The sequence below is a fragment of the Cibotium barometz genome, chromosome 45 (genome assembly GCF_041138505.1).
Source record: "Cibotium barometz isolate CiBa-2024 chromosome 45, ASM4113850v1, whole genome shotgun sequence".
Classification (NCBI taxonomy): Eukaryota; Viridiplantae; Streptophyta; class Polypodiopsida; order Cyatheales; family Cibotiaceae; genus Cibotium; species Cibotium barometz.
The window spans coordinates 6,006,804-6,027,628 of record NC_141090.1 but is presented as its reverse complement, the minus strand read 5'-3'; the positions used below and the strand labels follow the sequence as shown (position 1 = coordinate 6,027,628).

At 40.7% G+C, this 20,825-nt stretch overlaps 1 protein-coding gene across 4 annotated transcripts in view; it reads right to left on the bottom strand.

The window, feature by feature from the left end:
- Positions 1-20,825, bottom strand: part of LOC147612355 (Noc2p family) — a 44,117-nt gene that overhangs the window by 7,850 nt on the left and 15,442 nt on the right. For 2 of the 4 annotated variants that reach the window (XM_086782974.1, XM_086782976.1), the window contains exons 6-8: positions 2,663-2,734; positions 2,000-2,518; positions 1,612-1,914 (exon numbers count right to left, since the gene is read on the bottom strand). In XM_086782974.1, the coding sequence (XP_086639100.1) occupies positions 1,612-1,914; positions 2,000-2,518; positions 2,663-2,734 (894 nt within the window). Of the gene's footprint in view, positions 1-1,611; positions 1,915-1,999; positions 2,522-2,662; positions 2,735-20,825 lie in introns of all 4 variants that reach the window. The other 2 variants (XM_086782973.1, XM_086782975.1) reach the window with 1 other exon arrangement.

Here is a 20,825-nt window from a genome sequence, read left to right as displayed (position 1 = left end):
CAGTGCCATTGGATCAGAATGGCAAGTTGAGTGCAGATTCAAGAGAGATTTTGGAGGATCCTACTATGTATAGGCGCATAGTAGGAAGCTTGATATACATGACGATCACCAGGCCAGATTTGAGCTATGCTGTTGGGTTGGTGAGTCAGTTTATGCACGCTCCACGGAAACCGCATTTGGATGCATTGAGACGCATACTGAGGTATGTGAGGTCTACTTTGCATTGTGAACTATTCTATGAGACTGGGACAGAGATATGTGTACATGGGTACACAGATGCTGATTGGGCTGGTAGTATCTCAGATAGAAGATCTACCAGTGGATTCATGTTTTCTTTGGGGAGTGCTGCTGTGACTTGGAGCAGCAAGAAGCAGCCTACGGTTGCTCTATCCAGTACAGAGGCCGAGTACAGAGGAGCTGCTATGGCAGCATGTGAGGTAGCTTGGTTGAGAAAGCTACTTGCAGATTTGGGTCTATCAGTGGATAGACAAGTTGTCATTTTCTGTGACAACATTAGCAGTATACAGTTGGCTAGGAACCCAATTTTTCATGCTCGTACGAAGCATATAGAGGTCCACTATCACTTTGTCAGAGAGAAGGTCTTGGCAGGAGACCTTGACCTTGTTTGTGTCAGCACAGAGAATCAGGTAGCTGACATCTTCACCAAAGCATTGGGTACAGAGAAGCTCCGCAAATTCAGGGCTTCGCTTGGCGTACATGAGATGGAGTTGAGCTCGAGGGGGAGCGTTGAGATATAGAGCTCATCCAGTGAGGCGGTGGACACTGATAACCCGCCTGGGGGATAGGCCCCACACTTACACCGCTGGCATGGTTGGTGAGATCATGGGTGATATGCGGCCAGTGGGATGACAGGCTGTGTGACAGCCATTCTACAGACTGGCATAGTTATAGCGCCAGCTCATTTAGTCAGGTTCACACTATAGAAAACCCTTGTATGTATTGGTTGAGTACCTTTCATAGTATGTGTACTCTTATCTTGTATATGGTGTGTTGAGTGTTGAGTGAAGAAGAAGAAGATTTCCAACCTCTCACCTTGTGTGTTCTCTATTAGGGTTTTGTGAGTGTGTGTGTGCTTGCAAGAGCTCAAGCTCTCTTCCCCCTTGCATCTTTTCAGATTGGGGATGACGAAGCTAATGACAAAAGCGTTTCTCTGTTCGAGTCTCAAAACGAGCCCGCTCGTCTTTGACCCCGGCTCGAAAAACAAAAAAAATGCGCATAGGGCTTTCCTATATAACTTCCATATTTCTTTTGCTTGATTTTTGTTACCTGCCTTGTGCATATTTCAAATACACTAATAACGTAGTGTTAATAAACTTTCAATATGGGCAGTGGACGTCACACCCCAGGAATGGAGCCAAGAAGAGAGACTATAAGTCATTTGCCCTCACAACTCATACACAGCAAAACCTCTATCCCACACAACCTTGTTATAACAAAGTTTGCAGCCCGTTTCAAACCCCTCATCCCCCCAGGTGCTCCTCCTTTGCATACTCCTACAAAACAGTAAGTTGTGGAGATTTAATTGGACTGTGGGTTGCAGTCTATCAACGATATAAAACTTTGATCAGTAAATAGAAGCTTGCTGCATACCTTGGTTTTCATAGTAAGTGCATTTCTCAAAATGATGGCCAATTGCCTGATGAACACAAATGCCTGCTGATATGAAGCAGCAAGATCAATCCCATAGAGTTCCACCACGCAGTTGACCATAAAGTGAATACGGGGAAGTGCAGGTGCACTGACAAACTTCGAATTTGCTGCATACTCCTTGTATATACCTTTGAGGCATGCATCCAAGTGATCTGTCCCCATTAGCAATGCCATCTCTCGAACAAACAAGAAAGAAACCAGAGACACAGAACCTTCTCCTCTTCCCCAAAAATGAAGTGCAACCTTCAAATAGACAAGAATAATATCAGCTGAGCAGGTTTCATAACTTCTAACAACAGTGTAGTGCTGAGCTAAACAATGAATCAACCTTGAGATATTTGTGTGCAAATCTGGGTAATGCTCCCAAGAAACAAGTTGATGCCTTCAGTCTCTTGAGTGTGAAGGAAATCATGTGATTGTCACTCATCTCAGTCAAAATGTGTAGTGTGTTCCCAAAATATGACTTGACAAGAGGCTCCACTTTTTTCCATCGAGCACACTTTTCCGGCTCGAAATTAAAACCTTCCTTCAAATCAATCCCGAGAATCTTTCTGAACACACCGTCTATCTCAGACAGGGTAAAAAACATGACCTTGTTGAAGACATGACTACTAGATATACTGTACTTGTTTGCAAACTCATCCTCCTCTCCATCACCATAATGGCAAGCAGTACGGTATGCCCTAAGGAGGTTGTAAACAGTCCCAACGTGATGTTTCTCTTTGATGATCTTACACCAAGCATCAACTAATGAAGTGGAGAGACGAGAGGTCAATGCTTCTGGGTGTACAAGTCCCTTGTTGACATCTTCAGATGATAGTTGTGTTTTTTTGGTGTCTTCTGCACCCTGCTAAGAAGAGCACAACTTGTTGTCAATGGCTTAAAACTACAAGCAGAAAAAGACAGCTCAAAAAGTTAGTGACATTTCACAAAACAGTGCTTTGAACCAGCTCAAGACAGCTTGGCACCTTGCGAGGGGTAAAAAATTCACCATTTCATCTTCGTCCTCAAAGTCGAGCAATTCTTTGTCATGCTCTTTCAAAAACTGGAAAAACTCTGGATCCTGTAACAAATACCAAAAGCTCATTGTAATCAGTTCACCTCTTGTACTTTCATGCACTTGGCGATTTGACGACCAATCGGGTCCATCCAACGGCTTCGTGTTGAGAGGTGGTTAAAAACATGAAGTACCGTATTACAGCACATTTAACATACGAGTTCGATAAGCACTGACAGATAAGGTACATCAGGCATGCTGCCCTTTTTTAGTCAATGACAAACTGGGCCATAAAATTTTCCAAAATTGAACCAGTCAAGGTTACAAAATCCGATGACCTTGCCAAGGTTGAAGGAACCTGACTTAGAAATTTCTCTTGCAGCATTTAATGATAGGTCCTTCATAGGAAGTTTCCAGCCAGAAACACCTCAAGTCGATAGCATGATCTCTTCTTGAGTTTGGTTGGCAGGGCAAGATGTATACTAATAGTAGGAATGAGGTTACTCCCAATATTTCTCCTCCCTCTCCCTCCCTCCACCTCACATCCCCCCCCTCCCCCACACACCCCCACTCTCACTCTTTATCTTTCCCTTTGGAATACAAAATGATAAAACCACAACGAGCAAAGAAAAAGATGAAGAAAGAAGAATAAGATAATTAAATGGGCTACAACAAGCAAAGGGGTGAATCAAACACAGTCACCCATCTCAGCTCCTTTATCCCGTTTATCACCTTCCTAATTATCACGAGCGGCCCACAGACATGCCTGTAATAAAGCTGAACAATGGGCATCCAGTCCTCACCTGAATGAAGTGCAAGTTGAATGATGCAGAATGCAACAATTTATCTCGTTTCAAGGGATTCTTGCAATCACCCAAGCTCTTGAAACCTGAAAATGATTATTTTCAGCTGGGGGTTTATGGTTCACACTTCAAGCCCTACAGTGCCTTTAGTCCACGATTTGGCATGTGGGCTCAATGGAGTAAAATATTCCCAACAGTTTGGTGCCATGTCACGTGCATCCAACACTTGGATGCTATGGGCATACTACAACTCAAGTGCAAGGCCATAAGGCCTTGTCCAAGGATGGGTCGCCAATGTACGTACCGCCAAGGGGTAGTCAGGGTCAATGTCCTGCACGTCATGCAACTGTTGGAAGTAGTATATACCTAGATAAATCCAAGAACATGCCCAAATTCACCTTATAAGAATGTGCAATTTATAACCTCATGGTAGTCATCCACAAGACAATAGACCATCAACTCCATCATGCATAGTATGGACTGGATACTACAGCATCCCCACTAACGTCATCAGTGCCCAATAGTGGGTGTAGAACTTGGTATCAATATATGCTCCCACGCACACACACACACACACACACACACACACATAAGAGCATAAATTCATACAAAGGCCTGTGCATTGAGTTTCTATCAGAGCTCCGGAGATACAGGGCAGACTCAGCCATAATGAAGCCTAGCACTAAGGATCAAAACAAATAGAAAGAATAATTACAGCAAAAAGGTAGTTGATAGGGCATATGCACCACTAAAGATAGAAAGAATTAACACAATATCAATTGGCTGCAACTTGGACAAAAACTTCACAACTGTTGGAAGTAGTCCCCAACCATTAACGCAAGGCTAAGGAGGTTCAGAAGCTGTCACAATTCAGCATTAAAGAAAATACAGGCTGTCCAGCCTGGGAGAAAAACGCAGCATTTATTCACTGTCCAGTAGAGGCGACTTCAGGCCAGCCCTGACACCCACATTCTGCACGCCTTTGTGGTCGGTATATTAGCGATTTCACATACCTACAGGTCAGCCCATTACTTCATATAGCAATGAAGCAAATACACCTAAGGGTGGGGGCCCTTTTTGCTGAAGGGCAACATGTAAGTAGCAATCCCACACAGTGTGTGGATGGTTTACTTGCATTTGGGAAGAATCCTAAACGCTCCCACTATGGACAAGCAAGAAGACATTAGAGAGATTGAGTCTAGTCCATCCGAAGCCTACCCCTCTACATCGGCTGACACAACTATGACAACCCCCATGGTAGCCACTTCTACACCATAACATCTTGTGATAACACAGGAGTAGTACAATCATTAGATAGCAGAGGCCGTAGCCTAGGCAGCCAAACCGGTGGTTTCCAAACCACAACCACCACCCTCTATCTTTTTCTTTATTATCACAACCACGTATTATGGTTAACTTGATGATGGTTAACTCAATCCCTCTGCTTTGCACTCTTGGATTCACCAACTTGAAGCATATTTCTCTACATTATTTTAGAACACTTGTGCCTATGTGCTAGGGTTTTCAGTGATAGAAAAGAGTGCGGTGGAATCACATATAAAGCACACACGAGTCCTGAACTACTGATCTGTATTATGTACAAGAAAGAAGTGTTACATATGTACTTCAAGTACAAAAGATGACTGAGAACAGTTCTCAGCCCACACTGCCTACAATCTGTCACCCTGATCGCTCGAGGAATGCGGATGGAAATGAAGATTACTAGGGCCACGTGTATATATGGCACACTGTTGCTGGTCGGCCTGTAGAATTTCTCTCCACCGACTTGCCTGCTGCCCAACTTGCCACGTGTCAGGCGGCTGCCACGTGGCACTGGTAGCTGCCTGCCTAACCAAATCACCTGCCCAACCTCTGCTACTCATGCGTTGGTTGTCCTCTATCAAGGAAATGTCCCAGAAAACCCAAAGGCATGCCACATTCTTCCCCACTCACATCACAGCTATCCTCAGCTGCATCGCCTCCTAGTAAGCTCTCAATAATGGTCAAGACTCGTCTTGGTGAACTGATCCTCATCAAACCAAACAGCCTACTGGATCAGATAGCCCTTAAACTTGAGGAGGTTCTGTAGCTGCTTTCGACAAGAACCCACTTGCATTGGTGCAATACAACCTGCTCTAGTACTAAGACATCCTATAGTCCTTTTTTATCTACCTACTCGGTTTCGTCCTCATCCGACAGAGCACTCAACTCAGGCCCATGATATTCCACAAGATTGCTTGACTGAAAAACAGGACGCATCCTCCAATGGCTCGGTAACTCTAGTTTGAAGACTACATCGATGAGCTACTGAATAATCTTGAATGGTCCGTTCTTCTTCGGAGCTAGTTTAGAAGCCACTTCTCCGAACTGTTTGAGCCTCTGCTTAATGATCTTTAGATAAACGCAACTTCCTTCTTTAAAGGTGATATCCCGATGATGCTTGTCAACCTCTCAAACCCGCTTAGTATGTGCCCTCCCTATTCTCTTCTTGAACTTGCCGCAACATTTGGTCCATATCCTGAACCACCTGACCACAAAGTCCATAGAAATGTCCTCCCATGGCAACTTTGGAACTGGCAATGGGTGAAGCTTACCAACAACTTTCCTCATCCCGAATGGTGTACTTTGAAGCAATGCTATACACGCATTTGCTCCAAGGCTCCTTTAAGTCCACGTCGCAACATACATTCTCTTCATCGGCATGAAATAGTCTACAGCAACATGCGGAAGCCTCGTGGAAGAATCGGTAACTTCAATGCTCAGAATTCAGCAATAATTCAGGATGATTATAATGCACAATACTGAAGTAGATGTGCAGAAAATCGAGAGAGAGAGAGAGAGAGAGAGAGAGAGAGAGAGGGAGTGGGTCCCAAATACGCTCGATAGGGCCCCCACAACAAATCGTGTATTTGCTTTATTAGAATGATGTAAATCTGAAAAATAAGGACTGAATCTTGACCTGCACTCTTCGCCTTGGTTGGAGCTTTCCCGCTTGGCTGTCCTGGCCCTTGGAATGCACCACCTCTTGTGAATTATGAGATGCCTCTACTGAATTATGGCTGGGCTTTTTATACCCCTTCAGATGGCTGGTCGGCTGCCCCAACAGAGGTCGGCCTGCTGATTATCTCACGACTAGGTAAAAATAGCATTAAATGCTCTTTATTGCCATCGTTTCACACTGGACAACTTCTATCCAACCTGTGCATGCTTTGGATGGTGTGTCCATGCACAAAATATTCAGATTTTGGGGGACTTCTTGGGCAGAGAACCCATGACTCAAAATATTCAGATTTTGATAGACTTTCGGGGCAGGGAACCCACAACTCAAACATAATAAGAAAAAGGATAATTTTGAAAGTTTAAAAACTTCCCCTTGAGCGTACGTCGGTGAAGTGTAGTCTCTTTCAACGACATTTCCATGCCAATGCCGATGGAGACTTTGTTGCGGAAGGCAACGGTGTAGATGCTTGGACCTTCCATGGCACTGCAAATCTCCAATTTGATGTAGGAGACTTTGATTTAATGTGCGAGTTCGTAGTCATGCCATTTGGGCTTACCAATGCACCAGCAACCTTCAACAAAATGATGTCCAAGATTTTCGCACTGCTCATTGGTAAGTGTGTTTTCATAATTTTTGATGACATACTTATATTCTCAACCACACTGCGGAGCAACATGAGAAGGATGTGGTGAAAGTCTTGCAACTCTTGCAAGATAATGGACTCTACATAAACACCAAAGAGTCTATCTTCGGCATTACAGAGATTCAATACTTGGGCTACATCATCGGTTCCTCCGGGATTCAATTGGATCCCTCAAAGGTTCAAGAGATCTTGGATTGGGACATTTCTAAGACCACCCAAGAGATCCATTCATTCATAGGTCTTTGCCATGCCTACAATACGCATGTTCACCAGTTTTCCAACCTTGCAGCACCTCTTACCGACTTGCTCAAGGGGATACAAACCCATAGACAAAAAGTAACAGATAGGCAAGGCGATTGATGCATTTCGTGCACTACAAAAAGCAACCTCAAAAGCGCTTTAAAGTTAGCATCTTGGAATAGGTCATTACGGATGCTAGCAATGTAGCCATAGGTGTTGTTCTTCAACAAGCCAATAGCCCCGTGGCCTACTCTAGTCGAAAGTTGGATGTCACCGAAAGAAATTATTCGGTTTATGACAGAGAGATTTTGGGTGTGATCACAGCGCTCAGACATTGAAAACCTTTTCTTTATGGACAAGTTTTCACAGTCAAAACAGACCACCACAAGCACTTAAGTGGCTTCAGACAATGCCAAGTGCTCAGTGGAGTGATCACCAAGCCATATGGAGTCAAATCTTCCAGCAATTTAGAAGAATGATCGAGTACATCCCTGGTAAGCATAACCCAATTGCAGATGCTCTAAGTCAAAGACAAGGATCCAGACCATGCAAGAGTCTATCATTCTCGAAATCACTAGAAAAGACTTGGATAGCAAGAAAGATCAATATGTCAATTCTGTAGAGTTTGGTACTCAATACAGTTTGGCCCTCAATTATGAGCCTGGCCATTATTCATGTCATGTGCATCATAGATGCAATGTAAGATTCCTCCCCAGCCTCTCAAAATGTCCAGCATCTTCCCCTGTAATCACTTCCCTTTTCTGAAATATAAGAGATCTTGTCTCTGCCTGTTTTGGCATAGAGAGAGAGAAAATATTCTAGAGAGAGAATATTCAGATTATGAATATTTTTGGGTAGAAAAATAACTCATCTTATTAAAATAAGTTCCCCTGAAACAGAAATTCAAAAAGAAATTTCCAATGTGCAATTGGAATTAATTGGAAATAGGTATAAAGAACCTTAGTCTAAGGGTCTAGATTTTCAGAAATTTTTGGATTATGGTCCAATTAAGGTTCCTATGGGCCAATAGCATCAATCCATGTGTAGGGAAGAGATAAATCCAATTTGTAAAAGAAGATACCCAAAAATGAGTAAATGCTCACATAAGATGAAGAGTTGAAAATATACAAGGTTTATTAGTAAAAAACTATGAGCAATATTAAAATGATTTCATTATGACACATATGTAAGGAAGGGGAGTTCTTTAAAGGAGGTGCATATTTCACATAAGATGAAGAGTTGAAAATGTACAAGGTTTATTAGTAAAAAAATTATGAGCAATATTATAAATATGAGATATTTTGGGTATCCAAAAATGAGTAAATGCTCACATAAGATGAAGAGTTGAAAATGTACAAGGTTTATTAGTAAATAAACACATATGTAAGGAAGGGGAGTTCTTTAAAGGAGGTGCATATTTCACATAAGATGAAGAGTTGAAAATGTACAAGATTTATTAGTAAAAAAACTATGACACATATGTAAGGAAGAGGAGTTCTTTAAAGGAGGTGCATATTTCACATAAGATGAAGAGTTGAAAATGTACAAGGTTTATTAGTAAAAAACTATGAGCAATAAAATTTTGACACATATGTAAGGAAGGGGAATTCTTTAAAGGAGGTGCATATTTCACATGCTTGAATGAGTTTTAAACTCAAAAATAATGTGATATTTTTATCTCTCATCTCTCTTGAACCAAACCAAATCAAAATGGAACCAAATCGAATCAAAAAGTAACCAAACTAGGTCCAAATCTAGTCCAAATTCAACCAAACTGACTTGGAAAATTCTAAAATCAGTTTGTTTGGTTAGGAGCTCAATTTTTCCTATAAATAGAAGCCTCCCCTTGTTGAAAAAAATATAGTGTCTTATGCATTGTTACTCTACTCCTCCTAAGCCAAGAATTGTGAATTCTTTAATAATTCACTAGTTTTTGATACTTCTCTCTTTCTTCAATCCCCATTGGTGGCTCCATCAACATATAAACCAATTGATTGGTTGGGGACCTCTACCGTGATCAAAGAATCAAGCAAATTATAAGATAAGTATAGTGAATTTTGATCTTTTCTATAATTTCTCAATGATTCTCTCTTCTCAACCCCTCTCAAGCTTGAGAAGCTTAATTGATATGGTTTTTGAAATGCTATTGAAGTTAATTAATTAATGATAGTAAAAAATTACGTAAGATTCTATTTATATTTAATTCTAATGGTTTTTCTCTCTCTCACTTAAGAAATGGTCATACTCATGACCCTTTTCAATCCAAATGAAGCTTTTCTTAGGCTTTTCCTTAATCCAAGATTAAGCTATGCTTGAGGCCAAATTAATGGCTTTTTTCTATACTTTTAGTTTATGTTTATCGATGATTCAATCCATTATGGATTGATGATCCAATTAGAGACCATTCTAATTATTTCCTTAATAATAAGCCTTATCCCTTAGAAAAAATTGAGACTTATCAGTCATAGTAGCGGAGCTATGGCAAAATTTTTATAGAAATTACGCATAAAATAATTTCATTCAAAGCATAAAAAGAGGACTTCTTACCATATTCTAGGAACTATCATCCTAGATTAATTAAAAGAATTTTATTAGGCATGGAGATGTGGATGTTTGCATGTAGATGTAGATGTATGGATGTAAGTGTGAATGTGGAGGTGGCTGTATGCATGGAGATGTGGATGTATGCATGTAGAAGTAGATGTATAGATGTGGATGTGGATGTGGAGGTGGATGTATGCATGTAGATGTGGATGTGGATGTGGATGTGGAGGTGGATGTATGCATGTAGATGTAGATCTATAGATGTGGATGTGAATGTGGAGGTGGATGTATGCATGTAGATGTAGATGTATGGAGGTGAATGTGAATGGAGATGTGGATGTATGCATGTAGCTGTAGATGTATAGATGTGGATGTGGATGTGGAGGTGGATGTATGCATGTAGATGTAGATGTATAGATGTAGATGTGAATGGAGATGTGGATGTATGCATGTAGATGTAGATGTATAGATGTGGATGTGGATGTGGAGGTGGATGGATGCATGTAGATGTAGATGTATAGATGTAGATGTGAATGGAGATATGGATGTATGCATGTAGATGTAGATGTATAGATGTAGATGTGGATGTGGAGGTGGATGGATGCATGTAGATGTAGATGTGAATGGAGATGTGGATGTATGCATGTAGAAGTAGATGTATAGATGTGGATGTGAATGTGGAGGTGGATGTATGCATGTAGATGTAGATGTATAGATATAGATGTGGATGTGAATGTGGATGTATGCATGTAGATGTAGATGTATGGAGGTGAATGTGAATGTGGATGTGGATGTGGATGTATGCATAGAGATGTGGATGTATGCATGTAGATGTGAATGTACGCATATAGATGTGGATGTATGGATGTGAATGTGCATGTAGATGTGGATGTATGGATGTGGATGCATGAATATGCATGTAGATGTGGATGTGAAAATAGATGTATGGATGTAGATGTGGATGTATGGATGTGAATATATGATATGTGATGTGAAGGAATCTGAAGTGATGAGATGGAAAATGATGTGATGGGATGAGTATACATATAAATGGAATATGAAATAAGTAATGTAGATTGATGAGGGATAATGTAAAAAAATGAAAGTTAAAATAGAAATTGTATTGTAAACTGTTTGTAAATGCTATTTATAAATGACTGTTTTATGTCAAGAATGCTGGGGGAGCATTTTGACCGTCTTGTGATTAAGGTCGTGGACCTAACTGATAAAGTTGCAACTGCTGACGGAGAGTCAATGAAGGACGTCTCGCGTAGCAAGGTCGGCCGAGGTCTTGACCAGCCTCGGTGCGATTAAAATAGTGAGCTTCCGATACGGTGGATGAGGGGCCAAGGAAGCGGCCTATGAGTGAAGCGCTAGGTCACCTGCGAAGGATCCTAGAGGGTGCTGACCATACGGTGCTCGGGCTCTGGGTCGCCTAGGATACCCACGCGTGCGTCGAGGAAGATATTGGAACAGAGTTGGAGTTGTTTTCTGAAATCGGGCATGGATCTGGTTGATTGACCTTGCTGGTCTTCAATGGATGAGTCCATGGCTCCTTATATGGATCTGTTGGTTGATCTTGCTGATCTTCAACGAGAGTCCATCTTGATAAGTGATTATATTGCCGAGTATTAAGGACTAGGAACTATCGAAACTGCCCCTGAGCGTTCTAGTTGCCAATGATGCCATATATACTCTGATGAAGGAATGATGGGAAATTAAAAATCAATTGGATAAATTGGAAGATTGTGATCAGTGATACTATGGTTTTATTAAAGGATTGTTTTAAACTGGTTGAATATGTGAAAAGGTAATTTCATATTGGGTGTGTGAGTGGTGTGACTAGTTTTATTTTTGCCTGAACATCCGGCTAGGGAGCCTTGGAACTCTTTTCCTTGGTACCCGAGACAAAACCTAACCAAATTCTTAATTGGATCCCATCACTACAGTGGTTGGGCGGTTGGCTAACCCATGGGACTAGATGGGGTTAGGCTGGACTGATGGATCCGTAAATCGAGACTCAAACTTTTGTTTTTACGATAGATAAAATAAACCCCGGACAGTAACTGTTCTATGGATAGGAATCAACGGCTGTGCCTCTCTTGAATGGGGAAAAAAGCGTTGATCCCAATGATCCAAGTACAAGTTTCTTCCTGGATTTGACTAAGTATATTATAGATGTAATTGGATCAGCTCGATCAGAAATGATCTTGACTACGTTAGAGTAAAAAGTTATCCTGGAGGAATCGCCTGTGCTTTCCGGTAAAGGAAGTTTTTCCGGGTTCGGTTTTGGAACAACCGACGGATTAGTCTCTTATCCGGATATCCGTGGGTGAGGCCCCGAATGTGGGACCCCTGTCCCGCGCGAGAAGTGCTACTTCCGCTGCTAGTATCCCGAATCTGTTGCTCGGTGGGAACAGGGATCTCACAGTTGGTATCAGAGCATTTGGTTAATAAAGATCAACTGAGAAGACAAATATATTAAAAATTTATCAAGAAACCCAAAAAGGTTATAATTGTGTGAGATAATTCATACAATTTGATATTCAAACTGAAATTCGTAATTTGGTAATTGGGTCTTCAGATGGAAGTGCCGCAATTATATAGAATCCCTGACTTGCTTGAGACCTAGACATGATAGTATTTACCTTATAATTCCAAGGGCCGTGACTATCCGTATATACCGAGAGTATACTGCAGCTCTTTACTGACAGTATATATGAGTAAATCTAAGACTTGGAATTATAAGCGTTAATGCTATCTAGATGATGATTTCGAATGTGATTGATATGATTTTTAATTCTGTTTGAGAATTGATGAATTGATTTGGATTCTGATTGAAAATGTTGATTGAAAATGCTGATTGAAAAATGTTGATTTTTTTTAAAAAAAAATTAGTTGAAATATAATGAAACCACAATAAGGGGGGAATGGGACGAGTCTCTGTGATGATATTCATAACTAGAATGATGATAATGAATTCAGCAAATCACTATGAGGTTAGTGGGTTGTGCTGTTAGATTGCTACTGTTAATACTTGATCGGTAGATCAAGTTAAGGGATGTCAAATTGAGAACTGAAATTTTCGTGGAGGAATGTTCCGAAGGAAACTTTTTGGTCTAATGGACTATTATCATATTAAAGATATGAATGACATGATCTGAATGAATTGTTATTTAATGATGAGTTCTATATAAGGGATATTTATCCCAGTGTTCTGTTGGATTAACCAGAATATATTTCCCTAGAATACTTCTCAAGAGTCCCACCTGTTTTAAAGATTTAGAACAATGAGTTCAGAAGTGAGAATCGGTGTTTTGGATACCAAGGTTTTGGTTTTCATTCGAGTACGGCCCAAAAGAAGTTCTTTATCTCTTGGGGAGTATAAGAAGTTATCCCCCAGATATTGTGACCTTATATCTAAATTCAATGAAAGAAGGTGACTTAGCCTACAAGTTTTTTTTATCTCCTCATCTCAAAATTCTTAATGCCTTCTATAGAAAAATGTGTCAAACTCAAATCATGGAAAGACGGTAAAACTTCAGTGGCAAGTTACCGTTGGCTTCTCAGTTACGCTAGCTCCTTCCTTTATATAAGTCGTAACCTTTATCTGTCGCTCACAGTAATCTTACTTCCATCGATCTCCCTTCTTCTTAATCTCCTTCATGGCTTGGCAACAGGAATTAGTTTTATCCATGATGATTTCTCACCTTCAAGACGCAAGAGAGTCTGTGAAGAAAGACTTTATAGAACAGTATGAGCGCTCACTTTTTCCTCACCTAGGAACTTCTGTAGCTCAGACCAAATGGCGGACCTATCAAAACATAACTAGGGTAACACCCTGGGATCAGCAGCACTTTCGTAACAATGTCCGCTTGGCCATGGTTATTGAAGCCTTGGGTTTGGGTCCCCGATCATAGTCACATGGGAACGCCGTTCCATTGGTGTGGAACGGGGGAACGTGGAGTAATGGAACATGGGAACGGCGGAACGTGGAGGAACGCTTTTTTAATTTTTTTTTCCATGATTCGCGAAGCGGCACTCCTTACGTTTTTTTTCCACGTCACAAATCCGTCGGCAACGTAATAGCGCATCCTTCTTTCTTTTTTTTTGAATAGAAGGGTTACGGGTGCCCAAAACGTTTTGGACACCCTTTAAAAAAGACTCAAAATTTGGGCCTTTTTTAAAGGGTGCCCAAAACGTTTTGGGCACCCTTAATATTTTTAAAAAAAAACGGATACCTGCAAGTAGCGCCGCCGCCGACCCCAAAAAAAAAACATGGGAAAAAAAAAAGATTATGCAACGTTTTTTTTAAACGTTGAAAGAAGACCTGCCAGGCTGCCCTGCAACGTTCAAAAAAAAACGTCAATATCAACGTTTTTAAAAAAACGTACCTCTCTGAGAACTTATAAAAACCTACAGAGTGCACACTGCAGCTGCAAGTACAGTGTGCATAGCCAAGTACAATCTCTCTCTCGAGTCTCTCATTATTCATAGCCAAGTACATTGTACAATCTCTCTCTCTCTCTCTCTCATAAGGGAACCAAGACAGCTTTCTCTCTTTCATAGCCAAGTACAATCTCTCTCTCAAAGCCAAGTACAATCTCTCTCTCTCTCTCTCTCTCTCTCTCTCTCTCTCTCTCTCTCTCTCATATAATGCCTCCTAAGGAAACCAAGAGAGCCAAGAAGAACGAAGCATGGTCATGGTGGGATGAGGTGGATATTCTTGAGGCCAATCAAGGCGGAGGAGCTAGGAAGTGGAAATGTCGCTATTGTGGCAGCACCAAACATTGGGGAGTCAACCGAGTTCGAGGTCACCTAATCCATGAGCCGGGACAAGAAATCCAACCATGCTTGTCAATCTCAGCTGAGAAAAAGAGAGAGCTAGAAGCTAGGCATAATGAAGTGATTTTTCGTGCTCCTCCTCCAAGAGCTATGGCTGCGAACCCATCATTCTTTACAACTCCTTCAAGCAACTTCTCCACATCCGTAGGCTCTTCTTCCGTGCATCAACCACCACCCCCCAAAGGCACTCAAAGAACTCTTGCGGGTTCTTGGAATCCACGCAAACGAGAAGCCGTGGATGCAGCTATTGCAAGGTTCTTCTACCATGACCACATCGCTTTCAATGTGGCAAGGTCCCCTTATTTTCGGGAAATGGTTCGTCTCATTGCTGAATTTGGACCAACCTACACTCCCCCTTCTTCGGAGAGCCTTCGAACCACGCTTTTGGCAAAGGAAAAGGAAGCTGTTGAGCAAGCCATGCAAAACGTCAAGGAAGGGTGGCAACGCAACGGTGTCTCCATCATTAGTGATGGATGGAGTGATAGCCAATCTCGCTCCATCCATGGCATCATCGCATACTCTCGAGGGAACACATTTTTTGTGTCTTCCCATGATGCCTCTCCAACGGGCAAGTATGCCGACGTCATCGTGGAGGAATGGGTAGAGGCAATTGAGCAAGTGGGTCCTCAAGATGTGATCCAGGTCATTGGTGATGGGGAGGCCTCAAATCGAGCTGCAGGCGACCTTCTTTTGGCAAGGTATCCACACATCACATTCACTCCATGCATTGCACATGGCTTGAATAATCTTCTGAAAGACATTGATGGTCTTTCATGGGTAGCACCATGCATAGCAAAGGGAAAAGACATAGTTTCATTCATCACTCGGCACACATTTAGCCTCTCCGAGTTTAGGAAAAGATCCCCAAACTTGGATCTTAAAAAATATTCGGAAACTCGTTTTGCATATAATTTTATTATGCTAGAGAGGCTAGTTGCACTTCATAACATTCTCAAGCAGCTTGTAGTGAGTGATGAGTGGAGCACGTGGCCCACTGCCCGTAGCACACAAGGAACAACTTGTTACACCCACATCATGGATGCTCCTTTGTGGGTGAAGATTGAGCATGTTGTCAACATTACGAGGCCCATTATCTACATGCTGCGTATGGTGGATGGGAAAAAACCTTGCATTGGCAAAGTTTATGAGGGCATGGACAAGATGGTGGAGCGTATCCTTTCTTTGGAGCCCGACACAACAAAGAAGGCAGAACTTCAAAGTTTGTGTCAAGCAAGGTGGGACCGATATCACTCACCAATGCATGCAGCTGCATTTGTGATTGATCCAGAGTTTCAAGGCAAAGGCCAGGAATCGGATGAAGAAGTCACAAATGGCTGGGACAAAATCCTTGCCAGATTGGTGCCTGATGCTACGATGAGAAGCAAGATTAGAATTGATTTAGGAAAGTACAGAGCAAAGACAGGTAATTTTGGTTCAGCAGATGCCCAGCAAGATAGGACACTTATGGGAGGTGCTCTTTGGTGGGAGAACTACGGATCGGGTACTCCAGAGCTACAACGGCTTGCAATGCGCATTCTCAGTCAGAATGCAAGTTCTTCTCCAATTGAGCAACTATGGAGTGTTTTTAGCCATGTTGCCTCGAAGAAGAGAAATCGGCTACTCCCTACCAGAACAAATGACCTTGTGTATGTGTCAGCCAACTTGCGACTATTAGCCCAGGTTGCTAGTGGTGACTTTGACCATGAGAGCTTCATAGATATGGAGCCACAGTCTGAGTCGGATGATGACGACCCTCCACCTCCACCTCCACCTCCACCTCCACCTCCACCTGCATCGATGCATGATGCATCTATGGATGATCTAGCTGACATCTTTGCACCTATTTGATATCACCTAGGACTTTAGGTTTCTTTGTTCTTAGCTATCTAGCTTTCACTATGTGGCTGTACATTGTACAAGCTATTGTACTTCTGGTTTTCTAAATATGAACAAGGTCATTGAGTTTGCTATCAAATTCTTGTCTTTTTTTATCTACTTTCAATTGTATATTTGTCTCTTTTTACCTGCTTTTAATTGTATATTTGTCTACTCATGTGTATTGAAATATGATAACGTGTCGTTCCGGATCCCGTTCCGGATTGCAAAGAGTCCCATTCCCGTTCCGGGTTGGCCTCTCGTTCCCATATCCGTTCCCGTTCCCTGGTGACTATGTCCCCGATACTACTGCGTCATGAGATCAAGGCATCTTGGGTTTTCTGAGCGGGTCTTCTTACTGGCGTGTTTTCTTTCTTATGAGAAGATATGCCTTTACCCCGTTTTTGTCTTGCCTCTCAGAGGTCCTTTTGTTATATCACCTCATACCACTGAGATAGGTGCGGCAATAACCAGCAGAATCATTCCCATAGATGAGTTACCCTATACTTGTGCAGCTTGTGAAGACTGCTTTTGTGACCATATGATGGACGGACTTATGGAAGTGTAAAGAGTTCTTCTATCTTTACTGTATATGTTCCAAGACTAAATAAAGTTTAAATCTTGTTCTTGTCTTGACCCTTACTCTCTTTGAGACTTTTTTAATTGGTGATTAATCTTAATTTTAAAAAAAAAATAAAAAAAAATTCTCTCAGTCTCATACTTGTGCATCTTGCGAAATTACCCCCAGCTTGCGAGATGAGCGCATCTCGCGTTTTTCAAGCGGAAGAGAATGTAAGATTCCTCCCCAGCCTCTCAAAATGTCCAGCATCTTCCCCTGTAATCACTTCCCTTTTCTGAAATATAAGAGATCTTGTCTCTGCCTGTTTTGGCATAGAGAGAGAGAAAATATTCTAGAGAGAGAATATTCAGATTATGAATATTTTTGGGTAGAAAAATAACTCATCTTATTAAAATAAGTTCCCCTGAAACAGAAATTCAAAAAGAAATTTCCAATGTGCAATTGGAATTAATTGGAAATAGGTATAAAGAACCTTAGTCTAAGGGTCTAGATTTTCAGAAATTTTTGGATTATGGTCCAATTAAGGTTCCTATGGGCCAAAAGCATCAATCCATGTGTAGGGAAGAGATAAATCCAATTTGTAAAAGAAGATACCCAAAAATGAGTAAATGCTCACATAAGATGAAGAGTTGAAAATGTACAAGGTTTATTAGTAAAAAACTATGAGCAATATTAAAATGATTTCATTATGACACATATGTAAGGAAGGGGAGTTCTTTAAAGGAGGTGCATATTTCACATAAGATGAAGAGTTGAAAATGTACAAGATTTATTAGTAAAAAAACTATGAGCAATATTATAAATATGAGATATTTTGGGTATCCAAAAATGAGTAAATGCTCACATAAGATGAAGAGTTGAAAATGTACAAGGTTTATTAGTAAATAAACACATATGTAAGGAAGGGGAGTTCTTTAAAGGAGGTGCATATTTCACATAAGATGAAGAGTTGAAAATGTACAAGATTTATTAGTAAAAAAACTATGACACATATGTAAGGAAGAGGAGTTCTTTAAAGGAGGTGCATATTTCACATAAGATGAAGAGTTGAAAATGTACAAGGTTTATTAGTAAAAAACTATGAGCAATAAAATTTTGACACATATGTAAGGAAGGGGAATTCTTTAAAGGAGGTGCATATTTCACATGCTTGAATGAGTTTTAAACTCAAAAATAATGTGATATTTTTATCTCTCATCTCTCTTGAACCAAACCAAATCAAAATGGAACCAAATCGAATCAAAAAGTAACCAAACTAGGTCTAAATCTAGTCCAAATTCAACCAAACTGACTTGGAAAATTCTAAAATCAGTTTGTTTGGTTAGGAGCTCAATTTTTCCTATAAATAGAAGCCTCCGCTTGTTGAAAAAAATATAGTGTCTTATGCATTGTTACTCTACTCCTCCTAAGCCAAGAATTGTGAATTCTTTAATAATTCACTAGTTTTTGATACTTCTCTCTTTCTTCAATCCCCATTGGTGGCTCCATCAACATATAAACCAATTGATTGGTTGGGGGCCTCTACCGTGATCAAAGAATCAAGCAAATTATAAGATAAGTATAGTGAATTTTGATCTTTTCTATAATTTCTCAATGATTCTCTCTTCTCAACCCCTCTCAAGCTTGAGAAGCTTAATTGATATGGTTTTTGAAATGCTATTGAAGTTAATTAATTAATGATAGTAAAAAATTACGTAAGATTCTATTTATATTTAATTCTAATGGTTTTTCTCTCTCTCACTTAAGAAATGGTCATACTCATGATCCTTTTCAATCCAAATGAAGCTTTTCTTAGACTTTTCCTTAATCCAAGATTAAGCTATGCTTGAGGTCAAATTAATGGCTTTTTTCTATACTTTTAGTTTATGTTTATCGATGATTCAATCCATTATGGATTGATGATCCAATTAGAGACTATTCTAATTATTTCCTTAATGATAAGCCTTATCCCTTAGAAAAAATTGAGACTTATCAGTCATAGTAGCGGAGCTATGGCAAAATTTTTATAGAAATTACGCATAAAATAATTTCATTCAAAGCATAAAAAGAGGACTTCCTACCATATTCTAGGAACTATCATCCTAGATTAATTAAAAGAATTTTATTAGGCATGGAGATGTGGATGTTTGCATGTAGATGTAGATGTATGGATGTAAGTGTGAATGTGGAGGTGGCTGTATGCATGGAGATGTGGATGTATGCATGTAGAAGTAGATGTATAGATGTGGATGTGGATGTGGATGTATGCATGTAGATGTAGATGTGGATGTGGATGTGGATGTGGATGTGGAGGTGGAGGTGGATGTATGCATGTAGATGTAGATCTATAGATCTGGATGTGAATGTGGAGGTGGATGTATGCATGTAGATGTAGATGTATGGAGGTGAATGTGAATGGAGATGTGGATGTATGCATGTAGCTGTAGATGTATAGATGTGGATGTGGATGTGGAGCTGGATGTATGCATGTAGATGTAGATGTATAGATGTAGATGTGAATGGAGATGTGGATGTATGCATGTAGATGTAGATGTATAGATGTGGATGTGGATGTGGAGGTGGATGGATGCATGTAGATGTATAGATGTAGATGTGAATGGAGATGTGGATGTATGCATGTAGATGTAGATGTATAGATGTAGATGTGGATGTGGAGGTGGATGGATGCATGTAGATGTAGATGTATAGATGTAGATGTGAATGGAGATGTGGATGTATGCATGTAGAAGTAGATGTATAGATGTGGATGTGAATGTGGAGGTGGATGTATCCATGTAGATGTAGATGTATAGATATAGATGTGGATGTGAATGTGGAGGTGGATGTATGCATGTAGATGTAGATGTATGGAGGTGAATGTGAATGTGGATGTGGATGTATGCATAGAGATGTGGATGTATGCATGTAGATGTGAATGTACGCATATAGATGTGGATGTATGGATGTGAATGTGCATATAGATGTGGATGCATGAATATGCATGTAGATGTGGATGTGAAAATAGATGTATGGATGTAGATGTGGATGTATGGATGTGAATATATGATATGTGATGTGAAGGAATCTGAAGTGATGAGATGGAAAATGATGTGATGGGATAAGTATACATATAAATGGAATATGGAATAAGTAATGTAGATTGATGAGGGATAATGTGAAAAAATGAAAGTTAAAATAGAAATTGTATTGTAAACTGTTTGTAAATGCTGTTTGTAAATGACTGTTTTATCAAGAATGCTAGGGGAGCATTTTGACCGTCTTGTGATTAAGGTCGTGGACCTAACTGATAAAGTTGCAACTGCTGACGGAGAGTCAATGAAGGACGTCTCGCGTAGCAAGGTCGGCCGAGGTCTTGACCAGCCTCGGTGCGATTAAAATGGTGAGCTTCCGGTACGGTGGATGAGGGGCCAAGGAAGCGACCTATGAGTGAAGCGCTAGGTCACCTGCGAAGGATCCTAGAGGGTGCTGACCATACGGTGCTCGGGCTCTGGGTCGCCTAGGATACCCACGCGTGCGTCGAGGAAGATATTGGAACAGAGTTGGAGTTGTTTTCTGAAATCGGGCATGGATCTGGTTGATTGACCTTGCTGGTCTTCAATGGATGAGTCCATGGCTCCTTATATGGA